Source organism: Dendrobium catenatum, unplaced genomic scaffold (genome assembly GCF_001605985.2).
Source record: "Dendrobium catenatum unplaced genomic scaffold, ASM160598v2 fragScaff_scaffold_879, whole genome shotgun sequence".
Lineage (NCBI taxonomy): Eukaryota > Viridiplantae > Streptophyta > Magnoliopsida > Asparagales > Orchidaceae > Dendrobium > Dendrobium catenatum.
This window is the reverse complement of record NW_021319341.1, coordinates 939,636-953,514: the sequence shown is the minus strand read 5'-3', so window position 1 is coordinate 953,514 and position 13,879 is coordinate 939,636. Positions and strand designations below refer to the sequence as shown.

General features: G+C 33.2%; 1 protein-coding gene across 1 annotated transcript; it reads right to left on the bottom strand.

Moving 5' to 3' along the window:
* Window positions 1–527: 527 nt before the first annotated feature.
* Window positions 528–8,123, bottom strand: LOC110115969. Its single transcript, XM_020849397.2, has 5 exons — window positions 7,564–8,123; window positions 5,985–6,120; window positions 1,798–1,973; window positions 1,532–1,705; window positions 528–873 (listed from the first exon to the last, which is right to left on the bottom strand). Exons 1-5 carry the CDS (start codon window positions 7,789–7,791, stop codon window positions 787–789), a joined length of 801 nt encoding a protein of 266 aa, XP_020705056.1. The 5' UTR covers window positions 7,792–8,123; the 3' UTR covers window positions 528–786.
* Window positions 8,124–13,879: the final 5,756 nt, after the last annotated feature.

The window sequence follows — 13,879 nt, the reverse complement described above, 5'->3', positions numbered from 1 at the left end:
AAGTAACGATTTAGATTTTATGTAACTGAGGAAAAATCATACAAAATTTTCTTATAAACAAATTTTATACGTATAAATTAATTTTATTTAATTTGTATATAGACATTTCCACTTAAAAATGGCTCTTTGAATAAAATTATAAGCATTAATACTAAAACATATGTTAGAATTCTCATAATTACATAATAAATACTCAAATATAAACAATATTTTATCTCAAATAAAAAAAAACTTAAAAAGAATTTTTTAAATAAAAATATTTACATATCATTTAATTTTAAAAAAATTAGCTCCTATATTCTAATTAAATTTATGATTTGATTTCTCCAAAATGATTAGAATATATATTTAATTGATTTCTCACACCTCTTATTTAGGCCAAATTATATAAATGAGCACATTTTATAAGAAAATATGTATAAGAAGCCGGTTTAATAATTAATTTAAAAAATAGCATATATAAATATCACAGATGAAAGGGTTCTAACTAGAAAGTTAGAACTAAAACTGTAAAATGGGTGTGTAAATTTAAAATTGAATATGCTATGATGTCATTACAAAGATTGTTAGAAGAAAGGTTACAGTAAAATCAAGCAACAATCAAAGCATAGAGTGCTGATAATATTGTCAATCTATAGTCATTATTACAAAGAAGATAATGCACCCATTTTAGAGAGATAATAAAACAAACCAACAAATTAGAGTCTCAAATAAGAAACAAACCAGTAGCAGCATGTATACAACTCTTTTCATGTCTAAAGATGAGAAGGCAACTCATCAAACAACTTAAAAGATGTCAGGATTGAATCTTCCTGGGATTGAACAGCCCTGTTGAGCTTGCCTTAGATGCATTGCCAGTGCATAGTTGTTAACCTGCCAGACAATAAGATATGTTAAAATTAGGGGTGTCAATTTTTGACACGACTCGAAACCCAACCCAGATCCGACCCGGAAAAATCCGGGTTCAGTTCAACCCGGTTATAGCAAACAGGTTGAGTTCGGGTTGACCCGAAAAACCCAAAATCAACCCAAAGTTGACTTGGGTCCGGGTCCGTTAGCCCTAGCCTAGCTGGAAACGCGGGTCCAGACTCCCAACGGACCCATTGACCCAACTCCCCACGTGCCCACGACCCACCTCCCGACCTCCGCAGTTGGCAGTCCCCATACTCCCCACAGGCCAAGCGCCCACCTCTGCAGTTCGCCAGTCCCAACGCGCCTCAGCGCCTTCAAGTCCATGCAGACGCCCACACGACACGAGGTGATGAGGGCATGCCCCCTCAACCCTAGTCCTCATGCGCCCACTTCCGCAACCCAATTTCATGTCGGGTCGTGTCAAACCAGCAACCCGTAGGTCGGGTCTGGGTTGCATTTTCTAACCCGTGTGCAAAAACAATTCAGGTCGTGTCAAATAGCCTCGGGTCAGTTCCGAGTTTGACCCAAACCCAACCCGTTGACCCGAATTGATACCCCTAGTTAAAATTCTTGACGCATACAAAGTTATTTACATATTATTCAGGAAAAAATCACATACCTCCAGCTTACTTAGCTGCTCCCGGTACTGAGAAACAAGCTGCTTAAGTTGCTGTAGCTCCTGATTCTTCTCATCGTAGTCCTTCTGGCGCTCATGCTGGATGGTCACTGCAGTTTTCAAAATATGGTTTTCACGGAGAAGAGTTTCAACCTGCTCCTTCAGAATCATGCTTTCCTATCTCAAACCAAATGTTAATTTAGTTACAATATTAAAAAAAGAAATAGCAGAAAGGAGAAGGTTAGCTTTTAGCGAGTAATGTAAAGCACCTTGTTGAAGTTCTGAGCTGCTTCAACATTAACACGTGCAACAATAGATTTCTCCAGGAATTCTAGTGCTCTAGAGGCCCGAGTCCTGGCATCATCCATGTTAGATGCATTCATCATCTCTCTCACAAAAAGATCCACCCATTCTGATCCATTACTAGCAGATTCTTCACCAGAAGCTGAGTTATAATCAACAGTAGTTGAAAGAAAGAATCAGAACTCAGTTAGGAAAATTTTAGTCTGGCATAATGGTATGCTTCTTGATCCATATTAAGAAGCGGAAGGCACATTTCGTTCCAATCTCAATTGTTAATGTCTAAAACATGATGATGTTAGACCGGTCCACACGGGACCGGCCCAGGCAAATAGAGGCGGGGGTTCCGCCTCTCCCGCGGAGATCGAGCGGACCTCAAACCTCCATCGGGCTGAATTAGGAAGGATTTTTAGAAAATTTAGAAGGGAATTTGAATGTAGGAACTATTTAGAGATTTCCTTTTGATTTGTATGCATTAAATACTTTGTTTTCCTAGGATTAGGGCTTCTTGAATTTGGTTGATTTTGGGATCTCTTAGGTTTAGCTTTTAGGCTCTAGATTCGTCTAGAGATTGGGAGAGATCGAACCTCCTCTCGAATAGAGGATCACTTGTATCTTGTTGTTTTCTTCCTATCTATTTGATTCTTGCAATAAAATTACTGTTTTTCGGTTTTTCTTTTGGAGTTTGGAAGAGTTTCTCGCTGATTTTCTAAAACTGATGGGATTTACTTGAAATCTTCAAGTATTTCCTATCATCAGGATATTTAGTGTCCTCCATTAAGTATGGTAAAAATGTTCTAATTCATCAGGGAGATGGCACCATAACCTTTACAAAACAGCCTTTCCTATAAGTTTTAGTGAATAACGTGGTAAACATTCAAAAATTAGGAGAAATAATTTAATTAAAGGTACTTGGGAAGAACCGATAGCCTCCATGAAAACTAAAAATACAAAGATATATGTCCTGACAATAAGGTTTCAAGTTACTGCAGAGCACAGGTTGTCAGAAACTGCCAACAGTCAGTTTATAGACCTCATATATGCAGCCTAGCCAAGAACTCTACCTATTCTCGAAAGCAGGCAAAAATGGCCGGAAGATATTGACTGAAAAGAAAGATACTTCTGATCTTAGCTATATTTCCGCAGAGTCATATTGACTCAATGGCTGAATTATCTTAACTTGATCGACCAGAAATATAGACTCGCATCTTGCATACTATAAAGGAATCAGGAAATATTCTTTCTTAACCTGCTTGGATTATGAGGATTCTTAGTCAGTGAAAGGAATAGAATGTTGGGATAAGCCTAAACCAATGAAGATTGGTTCTAAGCTACTCAAAACGATTATGGATTGACTACTCCAACAGTTGAGCCCACACAAAAACAAAGCTAATGAAGGAAAAATGGCTGTTTTACTTCATGATGAATGGCGATAAAAGAATCAATGAGTTATCGAAGTTCATAACATCATTGTCAATACACCAGGAAGATTCTAAGAGTGATAGCAACTTGGGATTAACCTTCAATTTAGCAGTAGCTCGCATGCAATAGCCGACGTAGCTCATGAGATCTATAAAGATAGAATTACCTTGTTTCGGTGGTTCTAAGGTCAATACTTGGATTTTCAAGGCAGAGGACTTTGATTTTCACAATCCACAAAATTCTAGATTTCTGTACATTGCTGAACGTGATAAAACTTGCAAGAATAGATAAATCGAAGCCCATAATTTGTACGCTAGTGTTTCATATTCTTGGCAACATTCTCCTCCAAATAGTTCAATGATTTGCACAGCTCACCTTGGCCTGTTATTTGAGAGCTTAGTCTACCAACTAAGAGGTCTTGTGTTCGAGTCTTTGAGTATGCGATGTGTGGGTAAATTTGTCTTAATTGACCTAAATGTCCCCAAAAAAAATTCAAGCTAACCGATTCATCCAAATATGCAGACAACTTTTCATAGTCCTCCGACTCAACCATCAATTCATCAAAGCACATAGACTTTCCTGTCTGAAAATTGTCTCCATCAGAAAAATAACATATTCTCAAAAGGATTGTACATCAATTGCGATGGAAAACTTGTTCCTCAACTTAAATGCTCCAGTAAGTTTTACATGTTACTTGGCATTGATGACTAGAATTGTGATCCTAAAAGATAAATTGCTTCAAGAATTTGATGGATAACCAATTGTCCATTATGGTGAAATTTTGAAAATAATATTTTTGTGAATTACTATTGGCCTAAGATATAAAGTTGATTACGATTATGCTGGCCCGTTTGTAATTTGCTGAGAAATAAAAGTGGCAACAACTACAACAGCTGAATTGTTAGCTCCCTAACACATTTCAGAGCAACTACGAGAAGATATAATGATGGATTTCATTATAGATTTATCATCTTCCAAAAAGCATACCACTATCTTTGTAATTATTGACCATCCAAATATGCACATTTTAAACCGCTACCCTCCCACTATAGCATAGCCAGAGTCACTAAATTATTTGCTGAAATGGCGATTTGCATCCATGGTTTTCCTAATACCATTATTTCCATGGATCTTTCTGAAGGTATTTGTTTGCATCGAGAGATGACACACTTCATTATAGCATGACATACTATCCACAAACAGAGCAAAAAAATTGAAAGTTTTGTATCATTATTTTGAACAATAATTGTACACATATAGGTTGACCTGAATAAAGTTATGATAAACTAATTTGTGTGGTGTCGAATTATGTTATAATAAAAGTTTTCATATAAATATTCAAATGACTTCATATCAAGAATTATATAGTAGGTGACCACCATTCATTTCGGTTTATATTCAGGGAAGGAAAAACTATTGAAGCTTTAGAAGCCAACATGTGGGTTAGAAACCAGATACTGAAATTGCTTTATCAAAACCTCCAATAGGCCCAAATTAGAATGAAAACTATGGTTCATAGTCATCATTATTCAAACAAAAATCTTTATCCACTTCTGCTAACAATAAATTAGCAAAAATATATTGTATGGGCGCCATTTCGAAATATAGCGATCATTAGCCCAGTCACCTGCACGTGGGAGCTACTGCAAGGATGTCAAACTCATTCTATTTTTTAAATGTTAATTTTAAATCCATTTAAAGGTGATGCGTCAATTCTTTAAATTGATCTGCCTCCATTAAGCTACAATAATCAGCCATTACTCCTACCCAAACTAATTCTGGCATCACGTTGGTTGCCTCCTAAGGGAAGTAAATATCCCAAAGTATTGGTACAATGGACAAATTCATCAATTGAGGAAGCTACTTGAATAGACTTTACCTTGTTATGTCACATTCTTCCCTCAATATTGAGATAAAGGTTGTTTTCGAAGATGGAAAAAGAGTGAGAACCAATATTATTTAACCAAATATTTATGAGGGATTAGATAGATGATTAAGTCTGATAACATAAATGACACTCAGGCACAAGTTACATCAGAAGGAAGATAAAAAGTATGGCCACATCATTCCAAGAAGAGAACACAAGCACCGGGATGGTTTAAAAGAACTACCTTGAATTTAAAAGGACTACTTCCAAAAATAAATATTGATGACTATATATAGAAATTAGAATAATTGGATGTTAGTTTAAACAAATAGCATTATTGTTGAATCAATCAAAGCAAATAGCAAATATGTTAGTTGAATGTTAGTAGGAATATGTGGAAATAGTTAATTTTGTTTGGGCCAAAATGCCATAAATAGAGATATAAAAGGAGCATTGTAAAACCCATAAATACTTTAACATATGTAGAAATAAAGCATGATAATTTTACTCTCTTATTCTATCCTCTTCTTCACTCTTTCATGAATTAGTATCCACTCAAAAGTTACTATTTCTTAATTCATTTTTTGTGATTCAGATTTCAGACTTTCACAGATGAAATGTAACACTCTACCTCTTGATTGCGCATCCATGCCAACCAATTGGTATGTTAGTATTTTTCAAATTTAGGCAAATAGGGTAAAGTTGTATGTACCCTAGTTATTTTCATGTACATATGAATGTATTAGGCTGTCTTTATTATAGTTTGTGTAGTTCCCTAGATAATGAAGCAAAAGAAAATAAAGAATGTATGCAATGTATATTGAATTATTGATAAATGAAATATGCACAATAAACCATAAGATATACCTTCAGGTAAAAGGTTCCCATTTTCTTCGACTCCACCATTGGCTCTATTTGCAGATGATTCTAAGCAGAGATCATTTAGACTCATTATGGCAGAATCTAAATCATTACCAGAGGCTTCAAGGGCTCTTTCAAGATACTGACATGTTAATACACTAATAGTTAGGTAAAACTAGAACACCAAGTTCTAAATATCAAAATGTATGACTATTGCAAACCAACCTTCAATGATGTCTCCTGATATACATGAAACAACATTGAACTGAAATTTGAATCGAAAGCTTTGAATATTACTTATAAAATCTAATCAAAAGCATCTCACAAGTGTTTATGAAAAATTGGTCACTCAAAAAAGCTTAAATGAAGAGTAGCAGCACTATTCTCTAAACAGCTTTCAATTTAAATTTTGTGGGATATCTTCTAAATTTTAAAATTCACCACACCAAATGGTTTAATAAGAAAAGAATATCAGTTATATTTAATTTGTAATTGAATTTATCATGTTTAAATTGCAAAAGTAAAAACTATAGGCATGTATCCATTATTGAAAATAGGAAAATTATATTTCTTAATCAAAAGAGATTGCTTTATCACTCAATAAAAAAAGAATACACTAACACCAATAGGTTTTCAAAATCGCATCATTATAACATAACCATACGGATTTGAATTAGTCAAACGATAAAATTAATTTGCTTTGTTAAACAGAATAAAAAAATAATTTCAAAAAGCTCTCCTAAAGCCAGAGGTATCAAACAAGCATCACAATTTAAAATCATTTAGCAATGTGAAAAACAGTCTTAGCTTCTTATAAACAATTCTTTAGAACATACAATCCTCTTAAAATCCTACTCAATGCCCAGGAAAATTCCTGATATCATTCAAACTACTCTATTATATAACTCTTACCTATCTGTAGAACAAAGGTGAAGTGTAGCCAAGCGATTGTTGGTGGCGGAAAGGTAACATATTTCTCAATATTAATGGAATAAAATAAAAAGTTGCAGAGGTGACATTGTACTAATTAACACAAATACATACACTGAGCCGATAGCCCAGTAATCAAATATGTGACGGAAACCAGCCAAGCAAGCCTCAAAAAGCATAAACTTCAAAAACATTACTCGTTATTTTCCTAAGAAAATATAAAGAGCAATTAACTGAAGCAAGAAAACAGGATATAACCTATTAAACGACCAATTACTACCGACAATCACAAAGGAGGATATAAGAATTTAAATTGAAGAAACCAAAAGCCAAATAATCATCAGAAAATTTTAAGACAATGGTTTTCCTACAATCATATGTAAAAAATCCTAAAGATAGACACAAACAGATGGATAACTAAACCATCAATAAGAGCACATATCTAATACATATATTATTTCTTTCCGTGTAAGGGAAAAATTATTAAGTCTAAAGGAATTTAGAGTAAGGTCGGTGGGTAGCTATGTATGTTGGTGTTTATTGTAGGGTATATTATTCTGTAGTGAATATATACAAAAATTGATGTGCACAAAATCTTTGTAAATAGTAAAGGAGAAACAATTTCAAAAGAGACCAACAATAAAGATTGATTAACCTGCTGCTCCATATTAGGGAAGAGGTTCCTAAGATGATTGAGAAGTTGACTATTTCCTCCCGCCGATCCAGAAACGATCGGCGGGGTGACGAACTGGGAAGCGTTCCTGCTTGATGGCGGCGAGGCGGCGCCGGCGGCGCAGCGAATTTTCTTAGAAGGCGAAGGAGTGATGTATTGGAGTTCTTCGAAGATAGAATTGGATCTCTTTCTGCAAACTACGGCAGACATGATTCCAGCGTCGGCCTTTTCTCAGGCGGCGGTAAGTCGCGGTCCTTTAGACCGATCCCTCCAATCGCCGGCGCCTCCAAGCTATGCCTCACCTTGCATGTAGAGGCGGGCAACGTGCGGAAATCGATAGGGTGTTCCTTTTGATCGCCGAAAATGGGTGTTGGCGTCGACGGGAGGAGGAACGTAAAGGTCCCTTGCTTGGAAGATGCGCTTGTTATGCAGGTAGAGCTGTGCGATAAAAAAGCCGACAAGTTTTTAGGGTTTTTTTTTTTCTTCTTCTTCTTTGTGTTAGGAACGTAACCTTATCGATTCGAATAAAGTATTAGCTGATTTCGACGTAGTCCGCTCAGATCTGAGGTTTAAAAATAATTTCCAACGAAAAGAGCGACGGCACTTTCCTAAAACAAACGGTTTTATATTAGCCTTTTTTTGGTGGATCATTTTCATTAATTTTTTTATTTTTATTTTCAAAAAAGCTACTTATTTATAATATTTTTAAATATTTTTATTTTTTATTTTAAAAATAAATAAAATATTTATATTTATAGCAAGAATATTAATGCTAGTATTTGACTTGGATACTTTCATGATTAAATTCAGAGTCAACTAAATTCTATTTTCAACAAATTTATAATTGGCATACTCATCTATTATACTAATTTAACAAACCCAAGTTAGATCAATTCTAATTATATTAGAACTCAAATAATAATAAAATATCAATTAATTGAGGATTGTTCTAAACTATCTAAATGAGAGTTTATAATTTGACAAAATAAATTAAAAGGTCCAAAAAATATATAAATAGACACTAAGTCCACAGAGAAAGGGGATGTTGAGTGGAGAGAATATTGGAATTTAATAATCCTAAAACTATGTCTACTAATCAATGTTAATCATCATCACTGCTCACTTGTTGTTGACCAACAACAATTGCATCATAAGTACATCATAACTTGATTGTCATGATCACTTGTTCGCTATCACCCCACCATTGATGCTTGTCGGTTGTCACTCAATCGGTGTCATTAGGCCACCAACACCTAATCGCTTCATTTTGCCAGTCATTGTCTTACGACAATAGACGTTCCAACTACCATCACATGTTGTAAACTGATGATGATGACTATCATCAACAAGTTGCTTTTGATAGTCATCAATTCAAACTAATACACATCACTCCTCACTATTTCACTGGTAATTTTTACTACTCTCAAATGTGGCTAAGCCAACAATCTATACTTTGTAATTTCATCTTCATCGGTTAAGGAGAAGGCTACTTTTTGTAGTATTCACCCAACATAGTGGATTGTTTCAACCAAGAAGGTCTCCATGCTTTTCCTTTATAGGGTTTTTCATATAAAAACCTTAGCCCATTTGGGAGCTCATTTTATCTGTGTGAAACTTACTGCAAGGTTAAGATAGAATTTATACTCACAACTTTGGTTGTATGATGATTTGATACTCCTTAGAAAGAAAATATTTGAGTGAGTAAGGGGAATATTTACTGCCTATTTGGGATAGAATTTTACTGAGCATATGAAGTAGAATTACATATTGCCAATATAAGACATTCTCAAGCCTTTTTTTAGCAGGTAAAATCATGATGTACAAATAAGGAATTGGAAGATCTTGATTTTTCTTGTAACTTCAAAGAAAAATTTATTACTATTGGTGAATGAGGACTAGATCATGTATGAGAGTTATGCACCACTTATTTAGAAAAGTACTTTACTAGAGCCTATGGATAGAGAATTAATCAGGGCCTATATAAGATGGTGGAAATTCTCTCTTAAGACAAATAATTGGAGCTTAAGAACAGGGTAGGACTAAATTATCCCCCTCCCCTTATGAGGGGATATTTATAATTAAAGGGGGGAGGGGGGATTAGATGTGTTGTCCCAAGATCTAAAGTGGAAGAATTACATCATTTTTCTTTTAATTTGTTCATTTTTGTAGTCAATATTCATTTATAACCAGATCATTGACAACCATAGCTAACTAATTACATTTAAAGTTATATAAAAACAACAATAAACAATAAGAAACATAATTACATTATCATAGTCAATAATCACATATTAATTTAATGTTTAAAGTCCAAAAGCATATATATAATAGCCACCACTTGCTACAAAAAATACACATAAAACTAAAAAGAAACTAAAAGCATGAAGTAAAATTAAACTAGCAACAAACCATTATTACTATTTAGCCTTACTCTACATATTCCTTACATTTATCTGAAATTATATAAAACCATATAATGAGCATAAAAAACCCAACAAATATCCAAAACTTATCATTATATTCAATGCAAGAAAAAAGAATCAATATGTCTGTCACAATCAATGTTAATATCAATCAATAAGTTATCGGTGTGAACAATAAGCAATTTATAAAATTAATGTCAATTAACAATAAAACCAATATGCTCAATAATTATAAAAGAGGTTTATGACACCACAATACAAACTGGTAGAAGACAGAATCAATGTGTCTTGTTTGTATGTTATGTTATATTTTATGTATTAATATTAGTTCAATATTAGTTGTATCTATAAATCAGCTCAATACATTATCATGTAAATGCAATCAGAAATATAATTATTAAGAGAAAGATAGAACATCTAGCTTTAATGAGGTGTTTTCATCGTTCCACAATAATTGTCGATCAATTAGTCATTAGTCTTTAAATTTGTGACACCTCTAGATTTATTATCTTAGTTCAACCTATTCTAACCGATTTGAAAGAGGTAATTACTTGAATTTTTTCATTTTGAATCATTTTTGCCTGTGCTCATAGTATTTATATGCATGTGAGAGTTTGTATGTGTTATGGAGTGGATCTTAGGGTTTTGTTTGCAAGTTTGTGGAATCTTAAAATTTTCCCTGGGGCGCTACAGCGCTTGGGTCGGAAGCACCCTAGCGAAAGTGAGTTCTAGAAAATCTTTATTTAATTCGGTGATTTGGCGTGCGGCAGCGTTGTGGATTTTTTTAAGAGAACTATGGCAAACGCCGGAGTGTTACAACAAATTTGAGTAATTTAAATGTCCCAAAGCACTGTTCATTCGATTCATTTTCATTTGAGGCAACTGGCTTCAAGAGGGAAAGGGAGAGATCCTAGAAAGAGAAAGTCTAATTTAAGCTGCTTTGGTCATTTTCTGTTGCCAACCCAATTTTAAAAGTTATCTAGATCGAGGTAAGTCACACTAGGTCTATCTCAATTTTTAAAATTTATAAAATATTTTCTTAATTTTTATTACATTTATATTTTCATTGCCAAAACATGAGGATAACTTTGCACTAATTAAATTTTTATTGTATAACTTTATGTATATTGTAAAGATATAAGTTATAAACATTTAAAGATTTTTTGAGAAAATTTACATCGGGTACTTTTTGAAATGTGCTTCTATTTAATTTTCTAAAAAATAATTTAAAATACGAAAAAAAAATATGTAATATAATTCAAGTCTTAAAAAAGTGTTTTACACAATTCCTAGTGTTTTGATTATATTTTGAAACGATAAATTTTATATATGATAGTGTATTTTGTTGCCTACTATTGCATACTAGCATAAAAATTGTGAAATTTTATTCTTAGTTTAATTATGCTTTAATTTCTACATTGTAATAAATTATGTGAGTTTTGATGTTATATATATATATATATATATATAGGGAGATATAAGATGTCATAATCTTTTGAATTTTGTCATATACAGGGAATCTGTAACTCTCTAAAATTATGTTTGTTGGAGTTATAATGGGCTATAACATTAGGATTCTGTCTAAGAAAGGGAAAAACTATGTCTATTGGGAGTTAAAAAGAGCCAAAATCTTTAGATTCTATTTAATAAGGAAAAATGCTACCTTGTACTTTGAGATATGTGAAGTTTATATGAAACTCTTGTTTATTAAATTTGTCAGTATTATTATTTGAATTATGGGCAACTGAAATTATCATTCTACTCAGTATAATAATTTAATTTATTACATTTAAATATTATAGTTAATGATTTATAAAAGAAGTAATTGGAAATTTAGATCGGTTATAGTAGTCTATTGAGCTATGTTAGCTCATTATTGAACTTATATTTTTCTGGTTCTAATAAGGGAAATGACTAGATGAGTAATGATGTAAGAATCTAATCTGAGACTACAGAGGTATTTCTTTTTGTTGATTTTATTACATTCATAACTAGTTTTTATAGCTATGTCTATAGCTATGCATTGTAGTTGTATATATATTTTGGTGATAAATAGAAAGATGACCTTTATGGATGCATTTAATTTCAGTAAAGTGGATGTTGATGAAATGTTGAAAAAAGATTTAAAACTTATATCTTGGGGTATGTCTATCACAAGTCAATATAATAGGACATATTCAGTTTATGGGTCTTATCGAGTTGGGTTATGACGAGCCTTTTTGGTATTAAAGCATAATTTTGGAAAATGATCTTAAAACAGAGCTATATGAATTGATTTATAAGTCAAATGAGATAGTTTTGGGTTTATCTAGGTATTCACTCTTATTTCTTCATGTAAATATATATATCCAGTTAAGCATTTTATGTTAGTATATATATGCTATAACCAGATATGATAGATGAATAGAGTGCCAGTCATGTAGCTATTGTATATAGTACCACTCCTACAATCAATTTTGATATTATATGGGTATTCACTCTTATATTGATACTTCATAATTTGCTAGTTTGGTAACCCAATTGATGGGTGAGGCACAATACAGAATTCTTGTTGTTCGGTCTGATGAGATAAAGTGACATATGTAGATGTTTTTGAGGTTGAAGCCTATGAGATCCAAAGGTGCAGTGGAATCTATTATAGCAAAGGAATGACTGAGGAGGTTAGAGAAGACTTTTGACATTATGAAGTGTCCTTCTAAGAGGAAGCTACCATTGGCAATTTTCTGTTAGATGGTGAGGGAGAGCCTTGGTGGATGGGCCAATAGGAGGAGAAGTTTCAAGGGAGACTAAACTCTTTGATTAGTTTGGAGGAGTTTTTTGGTGTATTCCGGGCCTGATTTGCCCAAAAATTATGAAATAATTAGTGTAATTAAATCACTATAATATCTATGTTATGACAAAGACAATTTGTGATTTAGACTTATAATAATTCCTAAAAAAATTTATTTGATTTGGTCAAAATAAGAATAATGATAAGCTGTATAATCATGCAGAATGAGGTAGACTTTATCTCTTTAGCCATATATGCTCCGCACCTAGTTAACATTCCTTGAGAGAAGTGCTATAGATTTTTTAGAGGATTGTGAGATAGTATAAGGTAGCCATTGGTCCCAAACCATATTTTTTATTTCTTTAAGTTGGTAGAGAGAGCTTATTTGATTGAGAACGATCTGATAGCTACTTAGCAGCAATAGGCTGCTAGTATAAAAAGGTTTGGTGGCGACACTTCTAACAGTGAATTCTCTAAAAAGAAGAATTGGTTTGGACCTGAAGAGTATAGGAAAGACACATCATTTATCCATGGCAGTTTCTGACAGTGGCAACGTATTTTAGTTTTATTACTATGACACCCATATGTCGCAATTGTGGTAGATGAAATTTTGGTGGTTAATACAATATTTTAGGATAATGTTTTATGTGCAAGTAGTTTGGGCGACGCTGGATAATCTAGTATCCACAAGTAGGATATGACCAACATTTTGAGTTCCGATTTGAGAGTTCAATTAGGTCCATAGGGAGACTGAGGATAGTATCACCTCACACTTTTTCTAAGGGATCATATAGTAGAGGTAGTAGTACTGGTTTTGTAGTTGGATCAGTGGCTGGTAGATCATTTATAAATCAGAGCTAGCCTAATAGTTTTGTTGTGATAGTTCCAGTTTAAGCACATGTGTATATTATGACTTGATCATAGGCGGCTCGAGATACTCTACATGTTATGATAGGTACGACCTACTTTTTTTTATCAATCTTATCATACTTTGTTTGATTATGGAGTTATTTATTCATTTATTTCAAGTGCTATTTTTATTAACTATGCTTGCCTTCAGGTTTATCATAATTTTTCTTGTATGTTACTTTACCAACTAGAGATT

Bases quoted from the DNA above. Each gene is read 5' to 3' on its own strand.
- LOC110115969 (XM_020849397.2), bottom strand. From the start codon at position 7,791: ATGTCTGCCGTAGTTTGCAGAAAGAGATCCAATTCTATCTTCGAAGAA. The intron at 1,706-1,797 runs GTGCTTTACATT...GGTTTGAGATAG, and splicing joins CAGCTCAGAACTTCAACAAG to GAAAGCATGATTCTGAAGGA. The intron at 874-1,531 runs GTATGTGATTTT...ATTGTCTGGCAG, and splicing joins AGCAGCTAAGTAAGCTGGAG to GTTAACAACTATGCACTGGC.